The sequence below is a fragment of the Sander vitreus genome, chromosome 18 (assembly GCF_031162955.1).
Source record: "Sander vitreus isolate 19-12246 chromosome 18, sanVit1, whole genome shotgun sequence".
Lineage (NCBI taxonomy): Eukaryota > Metazoa > Chordata > Actinopteri > Perciformes > Percidae > Sander > Sander vitreus.
Genome location: NC_135872.1, coordinates 23,234,643 through 23,251,765, shown reverse-complemented (window position 1 = coordinate 23,251,765; position 17,123 = coordinate 23,234,643). Strand labels below are relative to the sequence as shown.

General features: G+C 41.5%; 1 protein-coding gene across 1 annotated transcript; it reads right to left on the bottom strand.

Moving 5' to 3' along the window:
- Positions 1-3,713: 3,713 nt before the first annotated feature.
- On the bottom strand, positions 3,714-13,990 carry LOC144533590 (serine/threonine-protein kinase pdik1l-B). The gene is made up of 4 exons (XM_078275056.1): positions 13,803-13,990; positions 12,452-13,211; positions 10,010-10,235; positions 3,714-4,772 (listed from the first exon to the last, which is right to left on the bottom strand). Exons 2-4 carry the CDS (start codon positions 13,178-13,180, stop codon positions 4,528-4,530), a joined length of 1,200 nt encoding a protein of 399 aa, XP_078131182.1. The 5' UTR covers positions 13,181-13,211; positions 13,803-13,990; the 3' UTR covers positions 3,714-4,527.
- Positions 13,991-17,123: the final 3,133 nt, after the last annotated feature.

Here is a 17,123-nt window from a genome sequence, read left to right as displayed (position 1 = left end):
ATCGATATTGCGACAATGTTGTAGGGTTGACTATTGGTGCTTTAACACAATAGTTTCACAATTACATTTTAGATAAATAATCATCAATAATGTGGATATAATGAATAAGTGGTTAAAGGCAATTAATAGAACAGCAAGAACAGTCTAGTAAAGTCAGAAAATGACATCACTTTACTGTAATGCAGCCTTTAAAACCAGGAAAAAGACCCAAATATGTCAATCATGAATATGTATTAAGACATTTTCCCACCATACTTGTAACATATTCGACCCTAAACCTTACAGGTTCAAACAATTCCTGTAAAGACTCTTGAGGAGGAGGTCAAAGGTTGTCGGAGCTATCGGCTGGCCGGCAGAGCAGCGTGAGCAGTCAACCTTTACCAGAAAAGATCACACACGTGTCAAAGACAACCTCATCGAGCTGGGAGCAGAGGTTAGGGTTAGCTAGCCTCTCCGCCTTAAATCTCTACTCGTCCCAACTAGACGTCCACATCACAGACGCTGCTGAGCTCAGGGTTTCTGATTCTGATCCGGATATCCCATGTCTATTTTTTTAATTTTGTGCCCTTTTTAAAGCACTACTGGATTGGATCACCCCGATCCAGATACAAACTTTTCAATATCTGGATAATAATGGAGTGTTAGAATTTATAAAAAAGTATAAATTAAACTACTACTCAATCAATGAGTCAAAAGTTGTAGAAAGTGATAAATAAATGGTCAAATTAAATAAGTTTTGTTTGATATTGACAGCTATTTGACAGTTTATATGTTTTTCGGGGACTACTATGTATGTAAATGTCTATTTTATGCGCTTTATCACTTGAATGGTTAAACACATCAAGAGCAAAATATAGATAAATGTATATATACTACACAATACACTATTAGTTGACCAACTTAAAAGTTTTCTTACTATTATTATTTTTAGTATTAGTATTTTGCTTCTGAAATTCACCCTGAATCCGCCCTTCTACTGCAATCAGGATAATCCACTTTTTTTTTGTATCCCAATCCTACTATACAATCCTACTACAATACGATTTCAGAATCATTTTTTTTCTTTAGAGCAACCCATTTTTTAAGATTTAATCCAATCTTTTGGCCCTTTTCCATTACGTGGTACCTGCTCGACTCGCCTCGACTCTACTCGCCTTTTCTGGTTTTCCATTACGAAAATCCCTGGTACCTGCTAACAGGTACTTTTTTTTAGTACCACCTCCGTCGAGGTTCCAAGCGAGCTGAGCCGATACCAAAAGATGACGTGAAAGCGACAGACGGGGGTGTCCTGAACAAACCCGCCATTTTTAAATAGTTTAGCTAGCTGTGTTTTTTTTTTTTTTTTTGCTGCCTTCAGCTTCATTTGAAACAAAATGTGTCTTCTGGCAACAACACACCTTCCACGTTCTGTGTGTGTGTCGCGTTAGGTCACGGCAGTTTACTGCGGCGCCGCTATGACGTCCAGCCACGCTGAGGCGGTACTAAAATCTGCAATGGAAAACGGACAGTGAGGCGAGGCGAGTCGAGGCGAGGCGAGACGAGACGAGGCGAGCAGGTACCATGTAATGGAAAAACGCCATAATAGCCAAAAATCTGATTACTCGTCACCAACGGGGCCAAGGATAGCTGAGAGAACAGGTGGGAAAAAGGATCTCTGGACACTGTTATAACACATTTTTCGAGGCATGTGAGCAAAACATTTTTTAAATAAGTAGTCTATATCTAAGATATGGTCGGTCAATGACTAAGACTGATGGCCAGTAATAAATGCTGTGGACTCGGTATAGATATGATCAGCAACAACCCTAATGCCTGGCTTTAATTTCCTGTTCATGAGGGGACGGTACATTAGTGGCCGTCAGTCAACGTGAGCCTCATGCTGCTAGGCCGCTTAGTTTTTTTCGCTGCAGAGATCACAAAACTATTTGCCTCAACTTTCAAAATCCTCTATACTTTAAGTAACATTCTAAAATGTCACTGACTCAAAGCTAACCAGTGAAGTAAGGAGGAAAAAATATTTCAAAATAAGAAGTGCTTACAGAGAAACAAAAAATGTTAGTTGTATTTAAATTTGCATGTAAAGTTTGAAGTTTGTAGTTTTAAAACTTTTTATGAGAACATGGTAACTGCGTAGTCATGACCGAAAGAACAAGATCCAGGGTACAAGCGGCCAAAATGGGTTTCCTCAGGAGGGTAGCTGGCGTCTCCCTTAGAGATAGGGTGAGAAGCTCAGTTATCCGTGAGGAGCTTGGAGTAGAGCCGCTGCTCCTCCACGTCGAAAGGAGCCAGTTGAGGTGGTTCGGGCATCTGGTAAGGATGCCCCCTGGGCGCCTCCCTAGGGAGGTGTTCCAGGCACGTCCAGCTGGGAGGAGGCCTCGGGGGAGACCCAGGACTAGGTGGAGGGATTATATCACTAACCTGGCCTGGGAACGCCTCGGGATCCCCCAGTCGGAGCTGGTTAATGTGGCCCGGGAAAGGGAAGTTTGGGGTCCCCTGCTGGAGCTGCTACCCCCGCGACCCGACCCCGGATAAGCGGATGAAGATGGATGGATGGTAACTGCGTATAAATTGACGAAGTACCATTATATGGGCACGTTTGGGTATGTATATATGTGCATATATACTCACCAAAAAGAGAAACGTCCTGTCACTTTCAACTGCTTTTATATTTTTAGCAAACTTAACATATGCAAATATTTGCATTAACAGATTTAACAACTAAGACATAAACTGAACAATTTTCACAGACGTGACTAAAAGAAATGGAATGTGTCCCTGAACAAAGGGTTGGGGGTGGGGGTCAAAATCAAAAGTAGCCCTCAGTATCTGGTGTGGCATTAAGTACTGCAGTGCATCTCCTCCTCAGGTACTGCTCCAGACTGGCCAGTTCTTGCGGTTGTTGTCGCCATCCTGTACCTGTCAGTGTGATATTCGGATGTACCGATCCTATGCAGGTGTTGTTACACGTGGTCTGTCACTGCGAGGACGATCAGCTGTGCTTCCTGTCTCCCTGTAGTGCCGTCTTAGGCGTCTCACAGTAAGGACATTGCGATGTATTGCCCTGGCAACATCTGCTGTCCTCATGCCTCCTTGCACCATGCCAAAGGCACGTTCGCGCAGATTAGCAGGGACCCCGGGCGTCTTTCTTTTGGTGTTTTTCATAAGTCAGTAGAAAGGTCTCTTCGCTTTCCTCATTTTCTTTTAACTCTGACCTTGATTGCCTAGCGCCTGCAAGCTGTTTTCGACCGTTCAACAGGTGCATGTTCATTAATTGTTTATGGTTCATTGAACAAACATTGTTTAAACCCTTTACAATGAAGATCTGTCCTGAAAAAGGGGCGTTTTGCAGTTTAAAAAAAAATTGTATTCCCTTCTTTTCTACCTATTTATTTAAATTACCTATGTATGTAGGAATACGTGTTTTCTTATTTATACTTATTTTTATGAATTTTTCTAATTTAAAAAGGGGGGAAACAAGAAATAGAACAGTGTATCGGGACCATGTTGGTTTTAAAAACAAGCGTTTTGTTACAACTTTATGTAACCAACAAGAAACAACTGGCAGTCATGTATGTATGCAATACACAAAGAATAATGAAACTTTTTTTTTTTTTTTTAAAAAGGTTTTAATTTTGTATGTTGACTCAAATCCATTGCACATTTTGAGACTGTACAGCACCTTATTTAGAGAAAGAACACCACAAACTACAACCTGAGACTCACCATAGCATTTTAATGACACCTGCTGATGACAGAGTATTAACAACAATTAAGACTTGTATAGTGTCACAAAGATAGTATTTATAACCAAACTACTACACTGGACACATTACCAATGTTTATGTATGATCTCTCTGCCAGTCACGTTACATATTTAAGACGTATGGAAGCCCGGTGAACTGTAACATCTGTGCTACGCCAATGTGTGGTGGAAGGACTTGGGTAAGACAATAATCAAAGTTTTCAACGTTAGCTACATTTTTCAACAAGTAAAAAGCTCAACGTCCGCAAATCAAGTCAAAATTAACACCCGACATGAAGCTGAGATAATGGACCCAAAACACAGTAGCAGCGGGTAATCCCTAGCATTTCATTTCAGCCATACGTACACACTAAAATTGATTTTCTATGTCAAGCAATCAAGGCCCAAGCAACAGCATGTCGTTTACATCAAATGCAGCTTGAGTGAGTCCCACTACATCTTGATATGGAGTTGTTTGAATATCATTGCGTGTTTTGTCTGCAGTACAGACGGGCTATAATGGGCCTCTTGATTTCTATTTTCCCCTTTATGTGGTTTCCTACGCAGCTTAGAAAATGAGCATCTGTTTCAGTGACACGAAAAGCACCTGCAATCCCGTATAATCACACATATTTGCAATCCCCACTTCCCTGTGGCAGCAAAGTGGCTATTGCTTACACATGTAGGGAGTGCTGCAGTCAGGGGGTCCACTGACTGCTACTCAATATTTCCATGTAGCAGGCTGGAGGCGGTTATAGCCATTATGGTTTGTTAAGTGTACTCAGTCAGCGGGAGTCCTCTTCCAGAGCAGAGCGCACTCGGGCCTCCAGCTGGTCTGCCGGGGGCCGAGCGTCCGGGTTTGAGGCGAGCATGTCTAAAAGCAGGGCGCACGTGGCTGGGCCGGGCGGGGGTGGCAGCGGGGGCGCCCTCTTAAACTTCATAGGGATACACAGCTGGAGGTCGGCGTTCTCCCACAAAGCTTCCCCCAGCGGCATCAGCCAGCCGGAGCGACCCTTGCACACGTAGGCACCTAAACGAGGAAACACCGGGGAAGACGCGGTTAAGGTTCCTGGCTGACAGCAGCAACAGAGACTGCAGGGGGCCCCTTCGTGTCAGCGATTGTGGGCCACACTTTGTATTTGCAAGCAGTCGAGTGCCATACTGCGTGACGTTTTTCTAGGAATTGCCAACAGAGCTCAAGTGCTTTTTGAAAGACAAAGCAGAGAGCGTTTGACCTGGAAATTTAAAAGATTGAAAAATACTGGAGGCCCTTTGTGTCATCACAACAACTTTGTATTCCTTGTAGCTCTTAAAAATCACTGAAACACTTTTATTTCATAGCCTAACACTTCATAGTGTCCTTATTGCACCGTGGGTCGGAGAGAAACGTATTTTCAATTGCTCTGTATGTCTGGCACATATTGCAGAATTGACAATAAACTTGACTATAATGCAATGTATTACACTCATCATTCGGTCGAAGTAATCCAACATTAGATAATTTGGTCACGCTCATGATGAGTCCAACGTTTGTTAAATATTGTCAGATGTAACAGGGGGTTCACTTCTCTTCGTGTAGTTAATAACGACCCCGTTAACACTTTTGATTGCCGCTGATACTACATCGGTCTCTGCGTTGTGTTGTGTGTAGACCAACGGCTGACAGCCACAGACAGCGTCGATGTCGACGAGGATTTATTGCTAACAAGCCTTTTACTTAGTAATAATCAAAAGGAAACTTACTTAAAGCTATAGTGCGTATAGTTTCTGTCGCCCCCATGAGGAATTCTAAGTAATGACAACAAAACTGTCGGAGCGTCCACATGATACAAGCCTTCCGTGATCGTGCACGCAGCCCGTGTCATTTGGTCGCCGTCGCCCGTCGATGGCGTCATATCCCCCGTGCGTCAGTGTTGTGGTCGTCTGCCAGAAGCTGTCATAAATTGACTTTTTATCCAGTTTCAAGACACATATTTACAATAAAACTGATCAGAACTGAGAAAATGGCGTATTGTGCATTTACAACCAACTGTGGCAGTTTTTGAAACGGCTCCAAGAACACATCAGAAAACAACAGATGACTATTACATTTTTGGGAAAACATTTTGCTGTCTCCCTGTCTGTATAGAGTTAGTATGCAGTATGGAATTGGTAAACCGCAATTTTTTTTGGGTTGTTGCACCCGTTAGAGGCGGGAGGACGAGCCTTAAAATGCCTGCACACTGTTTTTAATCAATCTTGCTGATTAGACCTCAGAAGTTGTACTAAGACGAGCTTCCACTTCTTTCTTTCATACCATTATGACATTAATAATTCAGGGTTTTGGCAGCGGATCAGAATAATTAAGGAAGACAAAACTTTTAAGCTGTACCTTGAATTGGTCCTTTGTCTTTATTTGACACTTTCTAGGCTAAATGATTAATTGAAATGAGCAGATTGGCGGAGAAGAGGAAGGAGTAGAAGAAAATCATTAGTTGCAACCCAAATAAATTAAAGAGGATTATCTGGGAAACTAATTAAAATGCATATTGTTACATAATCTCATGGTTTCTTGTAGTCTTTTTTTTTTTTTTAAATAGTTTTCTAGGGAGTAAAAATGTATTGTGGGGTTTGGAGCCTTCAGCCATTCTGCCCCTCGCCTTCGGAACTCTCTCCCACTATCCATCCGTACCACAGAGTCTCTACCCACCTTTAAAGCAACACCAAAGATTCTTTTGTACCTTAAAATAATGTTTCCAAAATCGTTTCAGTGGTTCATCAACTCGTAACAGGGTGAACGGCACTTCTGCATTCGCTTTGCGGCCCTCCATCGGCTACAACCGCACTATGCAAGTTTGCCAGATCGGGTAGCGGATCTGTAGTTCGAATGAGAACTAAGGGTTACGGTAACGGACTATTCAGCTTCCAACCTGTAGGGGGACCGCAGAGGAAAAGTGCTTTGGTGTTGCTTTAAAACCTCCCTCGAAATCCACCTATTCCGAAAAGCCTACCCCACATGACTCCACTCTCCATCAACATCACGGATAGGTTGCTTTCTTTTAATATTCTATCTCCATCTTTTAAAAGTGTTTGTTTTAATTTAATTATATTTGCCGTTTTAAATGTTTGCTTGTTTTAACTGTAAGGTGTCGAGTGCTATGAAAGGCACCCATAAATAAAATGTATTATTATTATTATTTTTATTATTATGGAGCACTGTTAGTAGTAACATCTGTCACGCAAGTCTTCTTCCCCTGATGCTCAACACTGAACACTATCTCTACTAGTCTATGGTCAAGTCTACCAAGTCGGGGGGGGGAGCGCATTTATTGTACGCATGATCTGTCCGCATACAGTAAATGCAATGAGTCTGTGTTACCTTATTTGACAGAAATCTATGCATTTCCCTGTTATTTCTGACAACTGATAAACAAAAATGTATATAATGCCTGAGTAAATAAACCCCTAATTAACAGAACTGGTTAGAAAAAGAAAAAAAATGAAGTCATATTTAAATAAATCACCGGGAGGGTCCAGTACAGCCCGACTCTGGAGATAAAACGGAGATTAGCTCTCATATTCAAGTTTATGTTCCGCTTGTTTTATAATAGGCTGTTTTTGGTAAATTGCTCTTAAAAACACATTTAGAGAGGATTGGAATTGCTATTTTTATTCTCAATTCTTGTCATTTTGGTGCTGGCTAAAAAACTTCCTCTATGCAGGAAAAACCCCCGTCATGTAATAATTGTTGGGGGCCTTTCCAGCAACGATTTCCCAACCCGAAGTCAACCGGCGCTGGGCTTCGAGAAGGACAAACGCTAGAGGATGCGTCTTGCTCCTTGACTTCGCTCTCTCCGCTCCCCCGCCTAGCCAAATAACTGTGGGGGTGTGTGGGTCTTGAGAGAGGAAGGAGAAAGTAAAATAATGGACCATTTTATCTGTCTGTGAAAAGCCTCCAGCTGCCTCTCCCCATTTCCTCACTGACAAAGAGAATTGTGATCCCTCCAATCGGAACCATTTAATTCAGCCTAATGGAGTATCAATGACTCGGAGGTTCTCAGGCACTAAACCTGGGGATAATGGTTCAAATCAGCTCCGGCCATTTATATTTTTTTTGGTGAATAAAATGAGACATCTGTATAATGGCCATTTCCTTACTCTCTGACAGTGGAGCGCAGAGCGGAACCGGGCCTGACAGAAATAGGACATTAAAGTCTGAATGCTGTTCTGCACAGCTATACTTGAATGAAAAGATTTTCTCAGATTCTTATCTTTAATATGGATATAGTTTGTTTGAGCGTCTCTCTCACACGCTTTCTCTCTGGATGAGGGTGTTTCTACAGCTTGTAAATATGTAAACACTTTGTTTGGTCTTCTCCCTCTCTTTGTAGATTTTTTTTCTTCTTCTTTCCCCCCCACTTCAAATATACGATGTAGTGAGTTTGTGATTGTTTGGCGAAAGATTTTTTTTTTTTCTGTAGTCATTTTATTTTCCATAAAAGAAAAGTTACAAAAATGTTTGTGTATAATGTTAATTAAAAAGGATAGAAGAAAAATCTGCAGGTCAGACTTAAAAACAAACACAAAAATCTAAATAAATAAATAAATAGGACAAGAAAAATTGCAATCGGTGCATCTCTAGACCCAAAGGTGGGTAAGAAGATGAAGTTTGAATATTAAATGAATATGAAGGAAACTGGTATCTCAAGTGCTTCCAACAACAGCACGTTTGGAGCAAGAAAGGCTTAATTACACACTGTCCGCTTGTATTAGAAGAAATAGAGCTACTATAATCCACATCAAAATGTACATAGCATAAATCATCCATCACTTTGCCATTTAGATTTATGACTGTGCCACCCAGGCTGGATGAATGTATGATGTATATAGTATGTGACATTTTTTAATATGTGCCAGTTAATTAAGTCAAACTCTGTTCAGTGTGATGCGTCATCAACCTGCCGGACCACACACTCGACCTTTTCAACCTCTGTGCGAGTGCTCCCACTGCTGGGGGGGGGGGGAAATACAACATGACATGGCTGTGCTGATGGGTTACCCAGCATGTTAACACTGCCCCATATACATGAGGATACGCATTGCTTTGGTTGCTCATACGGTTTCGTTTGAGAAAAGGAGGCATCATATTCTCAATCTCAATTCAAATTGTATTTATAGTGTCAAGTCATTACTGGAGTTCTCTCAGGACAGTTTACAGATAGAGTAGGCCTAGGCCACACGTTACCATTTACAGAGACCAGTGTTTCCTCTATGTTGATAGCATAGTGGCGCGCCGCCACGGTAAAATTTCCAGCGCCACGGTATCAGAAATAGGGCAGACGCACAACAGGGTTTTCCGGTCTCTCTCCCCCTAGGGTGAGCAGAGCAACTGGAGCAGTGACAGGACGTCATCACTCGCGAAGTTATGGCAACCAAATAAACAACAGGGCGAGTACTACTTCACTCAATAAGGGATTAACAGCGACGAAAGCCGCGACATGAAATCCGCACCCACACCCGTGAAATATGACAGATACAGTTTATTGGAAAATAGCATTGTGATGAATGTACTATCCCAGACCCCAGATGAGACAAGAAGCTAACGTTAGCCACGCTGCTGTGACGGCCCCTGTGCCTCTGCAGGAGTCTGTGTGTATTCCTCCGACACGCTGTAGTAACGCAACTGATTTAAAACCGTTTTCCAGGTTAGTGGGGGTGCATACCGCTCAAAACCAACACGACAAATGTAGCTAGTAATGTTCACTCAGAGTTATGTTTTGTTGTTAAACTGTGTGTAAAATGAGCGGTGACGTTAAATCACCCTACGGTACAGTCTATTTTCTGGATGGTTTCAAGGTAACGGTCGGCAGCTTACATGAGGGGCTTTCCGACCGGAGGGATTTTTGCAGTTCTTAGAACTAAACGTTCCTTGAACACTTTTTTCGTCGTGTTCCGACAGGAAAAATTTGGGGATTTTTAAGTTCCTCTGGCCGCAGTAGCGTACTTTTTTAGCTCCTACTTCAGAGCAGGATCTTTTCCCTTTTCCTAGGTGTACTTGATTGGTCGAACTTATAAGTCACGCCCACTGCCAACTCGGAACTTGCAGGCAGAGCAACAACGGGACATTTTTAATAATTTTCACCATCTTATTCATCATTAGATTCACTTCTGACAACGTTTTAGGCGAGAAATTAACTGTTTAGATTTCGAATATAGGCAGTCTTGCGAAAATTGAACTGAATCTCTTTCTCTCTAGTCTTTTCCGTTGACTCTCCACTGTACACTTACCCAGTTGTTCTTGCGGGGCCCCTTCCTCCAGAAAGGTGATTCTCTCCAGGACCGCCCAGAACATCACACCCAGGGAGAAGATGTCCGCCTGGGCCGAGTAGGTCAGCCCCCCCCACACCTCTGGAGCCATGTAAAAGTCAGAGCCACAGGTGGAGGAGAAGTGCTGCCTGGTCAGATCCCCGTCCAGCAGCCCTTCACTCATCTTGCTTAGACCAAAGTCTGCCACCTACAGGTACGACAGGCAGACTCATTGAATAACAAGGACAGTGTGCTTTGTGTTGGCACAAGGCTGTTTTTTCCACTAATGTACGACTCTCAAACCTTTTCCGTCTCTAGAGAGAGAAATCTCTAGACTCTAAAAGAGTAAAATAGTAATGTCCTGATACCCGATGCTTTATTTTCCCCCCTTTGAAAAAAGCCGCGTAGAGATTTGTAGAGGAGGGCTGAGAAGCACATTACATTGCTGAAAGTGGATGTTAACTCAGTACACCTGAAACGATCAGTGATTTATCGATTAGTCAAATCGACAGAGAATCAATCACTATTTTTGATCAGCACTTTAATCATTTTAAATAAAAATGCAAATTATTTTCCGATTCCAGCTCCTCAAATGTGAATATTTGCAGGTTTTCTTTGTCTTGTGTGATAGTAAACTGAATGTATTTGGATTTTAGACTGTTGGTCTAACAAAACAACACATTTGAATATGTAAACTTGCTTCTTTTCATTATTTTTTTACTGTCATTTTATGGACCAAATTAATTGACAGACTACTGTATGTGCACCATCACCAAAATTCCACTTGAACAGGAAAAAACTGGGCCTCCCATGTTGTCATTTCAATATAAAATGTCAAGTAAAGGCACTTGTGGACTAGAGACTAAAAATCCTCCTGTATTTAGAGTGCTAAATCATATTAAAAAAAAACATAAATGCAAGTCGGCCTTCATAAGCCCTTTATCTAAGATAAAGGCTTGGGAGGGTAGATATACAGTACTACTCATGAGTATAGGAACCCCTGCTAAAGCTAAAAAAAAAAAAAAATCCAGGATACTATGCATCCTGATAAAGTTCCCTTGGCCTTTGGAATTAAAATAGCCCCCCCACATCATCACATACCCTTCACCATACCTAGAGATTGGCATGGGGTACTTTCCATAAAATCATCTCTCAATGCAAATCAAACCAGCTATTAGGCTAACTGAAATAAAACCATGCCAATCTCTAGGTATGGTGAAGGGTATGTGATGATGTGGGGGGGGCTATTTGAATTCCAAAGGCCAAGGGAACTTTATCAGGATGCATAGTATCCTGGATCCATGGAATAACTGGCCTTTAAACATAAACATCTGCCTGCCTCTATGGGAATTTAACATAGAGGTGTACTTACTTATGCCCCCTGTATTTTAAAGGAAGAACATTTATTTATTTACGATACATTATTCATTCACAAAGAAAATTGGTGTTCTCAAAGGTCGGATTTATCCTAATTTTTTCAATTAAGGCATTAAGATCAATTTCCAAAAAGATTATTTTGTTTTTTATTCCTCTTTTTAGTCAACCTTAGCATGGGTTCCTATACTCATGAGCAGCACTGTACATGGGGTATTTTTATTGTCATTTAGCCCTTTAAAACACCTGTGGTAACGTTGTATAACTCCTGACATGCACCTGATAAAAATGCTCTTAATATTTTGCATTTCTATTGTTTTGGTACACCGGGGCAAGGACAGCATTTTCTTTCTCCCCCAATAATTCTTTCATGTTGCTTTTTGTTATATTGTTTATTATGTCTCAAGTTGACTGCTACAGTGAAAACCAAACACTGTCTAAAGGCAAAAAAAAAAAAAAAAAAAAAAAAAACACAAGTACTACAATGCTTTCAAATTTGAACAGTGTTAGTTTTCTGAAAAGTGGTGTACTTACTCTGGGACACGTGTCAAACTCAAGGCCCGGAGGCCAAATCCGGCCCCTCGCAAATTTTGATCCAGCACGCATATCAATTTTGGCCCGACTAGTTGTGCACCACAACAAAAAAGTCAGGAAACAGATTTTGGCAGATTTGTTGACTTTGAGCCTCAGAAATTCCCACAACAATATTCAGGCTGTGAAACAGGTTGTCGTAAGTCAGCTGTGTGGGAGCCTGCTTTTAATGTAATTTTTCATGATTTGCTAAATTCTGTGATGGCTAAGAAACTTTTTTGCTGACTTTTTTAGGGTTCTATGTCAACCAAACTGTATGGGAGAAAGCTATACGAAACATGCAACAATACAGCCAAAGATATTTAACTTTTTCGGTTAAATAAAAGCATGTCAGTAAACTATGCATGTCTGGCCCTAATTGTTATTCTCATTTCCAGTGTGGCCCTTAGGTCACCCCTGCTATAGGATAATGCCACTTGATCTGGAGTAACCTTTGTCATGTCATAACAATCTACCTACCTTGACAACGGGGCCTCTTGGTGTCACACAGACCAGCACATTGTCAGGCTTCAGGTCTCGGTGGGTGATCCCCAGACTATGCAGGAAGGCCAGAGCACTGCAGAGCTGTCGCACCACGCTGTGGTTACGCTGGGAGTCGGGTGGCCTGGAGAGCAGATACTGATTCAAGTCGCCCCCATCACAGTACTCCATCACAAGCCACAGGGCCAAGCAACACAGGGGTCCCGGCTGCTCTTCCTCCGTCTGGGCCGGTCTCTTCCTGGCTCTGTTTTGAGGCCTTTGTGGGGTTGTAGAATCACATGCATTTGATTTAGTCTTGTCCTGGAGCTTGGGCTTGGCCTGAACAGTGTTGGTCCTGTCCTGAAGTCTTGAGACAGAATTGGTCCCCCGCTGGGTGTCATTCCTTTCCTGACTTTGTGGTGCTCCGACTATAGTGCCTTTCAGCACGCTCTCAACTAGACGTGGTGGCAGTTTTCCTGGTTTTAGGGGCTTCAGGCTCCTTGGCCCAGTCTGCAGCAGGCAGCTGTGGAGTGCAATGACATTGGCATGGTTCTTGGCAGTGGCTCTCATGGCCCACAGCTCTTGCAGGTAGAGTTCAATGCTCTCCGGGTTGCTGCAGGGCAGTCGCTTGATAGCCACCCTCTGTCCTGTTTTGGCCATATGGCCCTCAAAGACAACACCATAGCTGCCTCGTCCTACCTCCCTCTCTAAAGTGTAGAGCTCCTCCATATCTCACAGGGAATGGAAACTAATGCAAGTGCTAAGAAAAATAAAATAACTAAGGTTAGTATGATAATAAATTACACGTAGCGTTAACGTACACAACCGTTAGCTAAATGAGTCGGGCGTTAATTGTGAAATAGCTGACAAAAGTTTAGCTAGAGAACGTTACAGCACCTTACCTGACTGCTTTTTAAGTTTAACTTAGCTACGTAATTACGGGAGCCCCCAAAATTAAAGCTACAGGTGATAAACGTTAATTTAACGCAGCTGGTATTCCTAACGCTAACATTACACTTCACAACTAACGTTACCAACTAACGTAACATTATGTGCTACATCTAACGTTATTTACTCCCCAAATGACTTTGCTAGCTTCCTGTTGTTTTTTCAAGTTGAAGATAACAATACATAGACATAGCTAAGTTACTATAAATGACTTACATTTTCTAAGTGGCCTCGAGACCATATAAAGTAAGTGACTGAATACGTTTAACATGGCGCTGTCTGTAGCCACCATGAATGTATTTTAAGCCACACTAACGTTATTCTTAAAGTTAACGTTGGTTTAAAAGGGAAGCGACACACAAAGCTCTAGCTTCAAATGAGCTCATTTTGATTTCAAACTTACCCACAAGACTTCAGCTTACATTACCAGCAATGAATCGATTGTAATCTGCAATCTAGCTACTTGATTGACAAACCGTCTCGCACCATATTTAACGAATTTGGATAATTTACCGTTAATTTTTATCAACCACTGAGATAGCTAAACTGTAAGAACAGAACAACACAAATGCTACAGACTTCCTTGTCAAAATTCAGAGCGTCGCGCTCTGTCTGTACGTGCATTATGATTGGCTACGGAAACTCAGCCGCATGTTGTGATTGGTTGGTATCAGATTTCGAATTGTCCAAGCCGCCAATAAAAGGCAGAGTAGGGCGGGTCATGCCTTCCCCTGTCCCTCCGGACCATCCATTCTAGCATCAACCAAATTGTCAGCTGGGTTAATGATTTTTAAAGGTATGGAAACGGACTATTGATTTCAGACAGAATGAAAATAGTCATTGAAACATTTATATTAAGGGATGACAATATACTTAACACATTAAAGAGATATTAGCTAGAAAATACAATGCTAAAGGACGCAGTTTTTCAGCTGCAATGTTTGTCAGAAGTGTAGGCTACTGTAGGCACATTAGGCTACTTTGCTCAGAGAGAAAAAGTCTATTTTGGTAGATTCACAGTTCAGGACACATTAGACTAAAATCTATGCTTCAGTGGGTCCTCAGTTTTCAGTACTGACAAGCATTTTGTATAAAAAAAATGCTGAGAATGCCTGACTAAAGTGATTACCTGAATATGTACTCTATTATGAGCTGGGACAGCTTTGTAATCTAAGCCATTGAATTTGACAAAAAAAAAAAGCACTGGAAGTGCAAAAACACCAAACTTCCCTCATTGCTGCGATCCCATTTAATCACAAAAGACCTGAACAAAACGCACACACACACACACACACACACACACACATAATGAGTGGGTGCTGCATCAGACTGCTTTTTGGTGGAGGAGCGGCAACCGTGGTGATGACAGATAACAGCATTGGTGTGTGTGTGTGTGTGTGTGTGTGTGTGTGTGTGTGTGTGTGTGTGTGTTTGTTCTTCAGAGAGAATATAATAGGAAACATGGTGATTCATTGCACTGAAGCACACTGAAAGAAAATAGCTTTGAAGTGTGTGTGTGTGTGTGTGTGTGTGTGTGTGTGTGTGTGTGTGTGTGTGTGTGTGTCTGTCTGTCTGTCTGTCTGCGCGTCTGTCTGCGCGTGCACGCGCGTGCCTGTGTGATTGCTTGTGATCCATAGCTTTTATCAGTGATGCCAATCATGAATACTCTTTATTAGCTAAAGAAGATGGAGTCAGTCACACTTGACTTGTTTTTATCTTAAAGCAAATGCCCTTTCTTCTATTATTTCACTTGCTTTGACAGATATCTGGATGCAGACGTTGAGCATAATATATAGAGTGCATTCTGCCTGGAGAATTTATTAGGAAATGTTTCGTGGAAAGCACTCAAAGGTACCAGAATTGGATTTCCTGCCAATTCAATAAGGCATTCCAGGCACCCCAAAAAGATGTTAACAAGTCCAATAAGAATTATAGTTTTAATCACCTCTGTTTTCAGACTAATTGTGCGTCTGTGGGGGTTTTGCTCGCTAATTATGGAGTCCACCAATAGGAGGGGCAACAGTAATTATTTCCTTGATTGAGGTCAAAACCCTTGCCTTTAATCCTGAGGTCTATCCCGCACTCCCCACACAAAGAGAGTAAACATCTTCTCAGCATCCCGTACTCAATTTCACAGCAGTCACTCTTTTACAAAATGATTATTTTCTTCCTCAATAAGCCAGCTTTTCACTGAAGAGACTGTCACATTGTCTGCCCGCATCCTTGTGTCTTTGTTGTGTCAACCCCATGTCCTTAGATTACATTATTTCTATGAGAAAGAAAGTGCTTTTCTGCTTTCAGATGCCCCTTTGTAACCGCAGCTGGCAATGAAAAGGAAATATCTGAAGGGAGTTGTGCAATGGCATCGATATATACAAACACATGAAATACTGCTGTATGTCTCACCGAATGCTTACGCTCTGAAATAAAACTTTGTAAAGTTGTTTTCAGTTTACACTGCAGATTTTCCGAGCAGAGGCGTAATTCTTCTCCAATGCAAAAAAATGTAAGCGGCTTTTGGGATGGAAATGCAATTCTTTTTCCTGAGGGAAATTCATTTTCGGCCCTGCTGTTAATAACAGTCACTTGTGCCTTGACAGGTGAAAAGCCCAGAGCCGCCATAAACCTCAGCAGAGAACCCCCCCCCCACCACCACCACCACCACCACTCTATTCTGGTTTCACATCATTGGGTTTCATTGTGGAGGAGGACGGTAAAACACATCAGCTGCATGAGACGGAGAGGAGTCCAGGACTTCAACATGAACGGCAGATATGATCTGAATAACGGTCAGTTTTGGCAGGGAGCCCACCAGCCAGATCACTCAGCGCTTTTTTCATCCTTGAAACCACTTTGGGCTCTAAAGAAATCTCCTAAATTGTTGTTTGCGTAGGAAGTCAAAGTATAACTTGGTGTCGGAGCCATTAAACCCAAAAGAAAGTGGTATATATGTGCAACTTTAGGAAAATACTGCTAAGTGCTTATGTCTCTTTATTGGCAAATCAAGTTCATTATAGGGAACTGTCTTGGGACAAATAATACATTTATACTGATTGCATAATAAGTTCTGCTTTTATGGCGGCTATCATTCTCTCAGATTTAAAAAAATAAATACTAAAAGGTGTTGTTTCTTATTAAAGCATTGTATCATCATTCTTTGATTCATGGTAAAGGGAGAATAGATTGAAGTGCTGATAAGAATAATTATCATGTTTCCATTGATAAAAAAATCCATATATTTTTATTATCAACCTTCTACAGCTTTAATGCTGTCATGTATGGAAACCAGTTACACATTTCCATAGAAGGTTTATTTGCGTTTGTAATCCTCGTGGAGAATTAGTGAATGATGAAAGCTTCAGTCTTAGACAACACCGGGGTTTTTTTTTTTCAACACTGAAATGGCTTGCGCTCTACTCCATGCCAGAACTAGGTTTTTTTTTTTTTTAAGATTATCTGTGGAAATAATAATATTCTCCCTTCAAATTGATACTTGGGTTTATTTTACATATCATATACATGACAAAAACCTCAACAACAGTTACAAAAGAGCAACCTGTGACTAAACCTAAAGGCCATACGTGAGAAAACAAACATACTTGCTAGTGTCTGATGTAACCTCATATACCCAGTTGTTTTCATAAATTGAAACACCCCCCCACCCCAATATTTTTAGATTGATTACCCCAAATTCTGAGACGGTATATTATTTTTTAGTATTTTA

Bases quoted from the DNA above. Each gene is read 5' to 3' on its own strand.
- LOC144533590 (XM_078275056.1), bottom strand. From the start codon at position 13,180: ATGGAGGAGCTCTACACTTTAGAGAGGGAGGTAGGACGAGGCAGCTAT. The intron at 10,236-12,451 runs GTAGGTAGATTG...TCGTACCTGTAG, and splicing joins CAAGAGGCCCCGTTGTCAAG to GTGGCAGACTTTGGTCTAAG. The intron at 4,773-10,009 runs GTAAGTGTACAG...TTCCTCGTTTAG, and splicing joins GGCCCCGCAAGAACAACTGG to GTGCCTACGTGTGCAAGGGT.